The sequence below is a fragment of the Opisthorchis viverrini genome, assembly GCF_000715545.1.
Source record: "Opisthorchis viverrini unplaced genomic scaffold opera_v5_99, whole genome shotgun sequence".
In the NCBI taxonomy this organism is placed as follows: domain Eukaryota; kingdom Metazoa; phylum Platyhelminthes; class Trematoda; order Opisthorchiida; family Opisthorchiidae; genus Opisthorchis; species Opisthorchis viverrini.
Genome location: NW_008751754.1, coordinates 213173 through 216123, shown reverse-complemented (window position 1 = coordinate 216123; position 2951 = coordinate 213173). Strand labels below are relative to the sequence as shown.

The window sequence follows — 2951 nt, the reverse complement described above, 5'->3', positions numbered from 1 at the left end:
CCCCCCCCCCCCAAATCATCGGTGAACGAAACTGTAGCAGCAACAACAAGTGTACGACGAGTACGCGGTTCTTATGACAGACAATGATGATGATGATCCGCAACTAAAATATGGTTGTCTCCGAATTAAACTGATAGCTTTTGCTTCCATAGACAAATTCAGTTGAAACTTACAGCTGACAATGATGATGATGATCCGCAACTAAAATATGGTTGTCTCCGAATTAAACTGATAGCTTTTGCTTCCATAGACAAATTCTCTCAGTTGAAACGCTCCACAAGGGTTAAAGTGATGGCAAGCATTGCCATCGCGAAAGCACTCAATCAAAAAGAAGCATAAGCATACACGGAAACGGGTTAGGATCATTAAACAGAGACCAAAGGACAACGGTCTCGTGTGAAACCCGTCCTAATGAGCTTATTGGTCGGCACGAATATATATATATATATATATATATATATATACCCAAGGCGAACGTCTCCTTATCACAAGTGACGATCTTTAACGAGACAGAACAAAAGTGATAACTGTAAATAAATTCCTACTTTCTATGTACACATCGATCTTGGTTTACTTCATCTCTCTTCCTGGAAATATAACGGACGCAGATGGGAGTAAGTCGGCACAAGAAACCGTATACATATTCATCGTGTCGACAACTAACTTACATGATTGTCGCTTTGATTTTGCTGCCCAACTGGAATCACAGTCCTTTCCATTTTTTTCAGTGTCCAGCTGCGTCTAAACAGCGGCAATGGCATGGATCTCAATGAATTCCTTTATCCAACCCTACAGGCTGTGGATTTTCTCCATTTGTATCAAAAATACAATTGTCGTATTCAGGTAAGTGAGCCTTTTTGTCATATTGTTTACTTTCACAGGTTGGTGGGCAAGACCAACTTGGGAACATTCAATGTGGATTGGATTTGATACATCGAATGCTCGGTAGTTACGCTTTTGGTAAGCCGTCCATATTATTTATAGGTAACAAACCAAGGGTCACTTGTCCTTCGAGACACAAGCTTAGCCTATGTGATATGGTGATTCCGTCAAGAGGAACTTTTCTGAAAACGGCACTCTTGTGAAAAGTCCCAAAAGAACGTTTCACGCCAGCCATCAGTTAATGTTTTCCTCCGAAGAGTTGCCATCCCCTCTTCAGAATAGGCCAAATGCTCCGTTTTATATGATGGCTTCTCTGAAGGGAATTGCTTTTGAGGAAAGCCACTTTTTGGATTAAGACCAGGCCAAAATTGGCCTCAGAATTTCCCCTTAGAGTGTGAAGACTTCATCTAACGATTGCTCTAGACTTACAACTACTCATAAATAGTGTGTGAAATTTTTTGGATGTATTCTTATATTTGGGATACACATGACCGATCTGGTTATCTCGGTAGGCAAGGATGCATTTTAAGTCAATGGAGGAACATACGGTAACAGTCGAATGTCTGCTGAATGCCTTGGTGTCCAAGGACTAGCGATGCTCATCGAATTTTCCCATTAAACTATAGATAAGGCCAACTCGTGCGTGCTAAAAACACTTTCGCAGGAAATGCCTACTGTTTTCCACTAGGCCAAGGGGTTGCATACGCTAAACCCCTCGGGGTTTTATCAAGGCGATACTCATTTTCAGGTGGTTTATTGGTTACTGGTTACCGAGGATGAAACTTACGCCAGTGGCTGCTTATTTTTCACGGGTCTTTTTCAGTCCGAAGAAACTAGACCATACCGTGGTGTGGCGTTTTGTGTACCTCGGGGACCCGTTGCGCTATACTGGGAGGTGTCCGCGCGACTTTCACAATGTCTCCCATGCCAGGTTGGTCAATGGGTAGAGGTCTACACTAGCGTGGACTCCCATCATGCACTTACGCGCTGCTGCTTTTCATTGAGCCTTCCAGGTGTACGCAAACCCGCACACCCCGCTTAGCCATTGAGAAGTTGGTGGATCCAGAAGTCAAACAAATTTATCAGAACCAGGTCCTCGAGCGCCTGACGGACGGTACGATGTCGGATATTAACGGTCACTGGGAAAACGTATCCAAAGTGTTACTAAACGCCCAAAAGTCTGTCTGTGATACAATCCAGCCAACCTTATCCAAACATTGGATCTCCGTGTCTTTGCTGGAGACCGGGCGACAGATCCCTCCTGGCCGCAAGCACAACTCCACCCAACGCATCATCCGGTGCCAGGTAAAACTGAGTATCCGTGCAGACCGAGAAGCTTGATGGGCCCGAAAGGCCCAAGAAACTGAAGATGCAAAGAATACTGGAAAAGTCCACAAGCTGTTCCACGTGATTCATTCGACGGTACTCGGAGACCTCTTACCAGCGAAATAATCAGGAACAAAAATGGCTCCCTGATATGCATCAAAGCAGAATGTTTGGACCGCTGGGCACAGTATTTCCAGAAGGAATTCAACCGGCCATCTACTACTTTCAATCCAGAATCCTGGCTTCCAACAGAAAAGTGGACCGTGAATTTGGACCCGCCTTCAGCTTCAGAAGTATCCGAGTGTATTTCACCAGTCAAGCGTCATCGTGCTGCTGGCCCTGACGACCGTCCACCAGCTCTTTTCAAGAATGGCGGTGTACTAATCAGCCTCTCCGTCACGAAGAGACTGGACCTTACCGTGGTGTGACGGTTTGCGCACCTCAGCGATCCATTGAGCTATACTGGAGAGTGTCTCGCGACACCCACAGAGTCTCTCACACTAGGTTGGTCAATGGTTAGAGGTCTGACGAACACAGTCTCTTGGCCCTCCATGCTGGCGGTTGGAACATGTATGGCGACTTGTTCCGTAGAAAATGTAATGCATTTGCATTTCCCGTCAAACACCGCTGCCTTGCGGTTAGGCTTTTGAGCCAAAGGCTTTGGTTGAGGACCCTAATCGTCCTCCTGTCTAGGTGTGGGCGCCCTGGCAGTATCCCAGCCCACGTACAACCATGAATTACAC

At 45.8% G+C, this 2951-nt stretch overlaps 1 protein-coding gene across 1 annotated transcript in view; it reads left to right on the top strand.

Moving 5' to 3' along the window:
* Positions 1-2951, top strand: part of T265_05270 (hypothetical protein) — a gene marked incomplete at both ends in the record, with an annotated part of 29729 nt that overhangs the window by 12748 nt on the left and 14030 nt on the right. Inside the window, 2 exons of the mRNA XM_009170245.1 lie at positions 729-843; positions 882-960. Coding sequence (XP_009168509.1) covers positions 729-843; positions 882-960 — 194 coding nt within the window. The remainder of the gene's footprint in view (positions 1-728; positions 844-881; positions 961-2951) is intronic.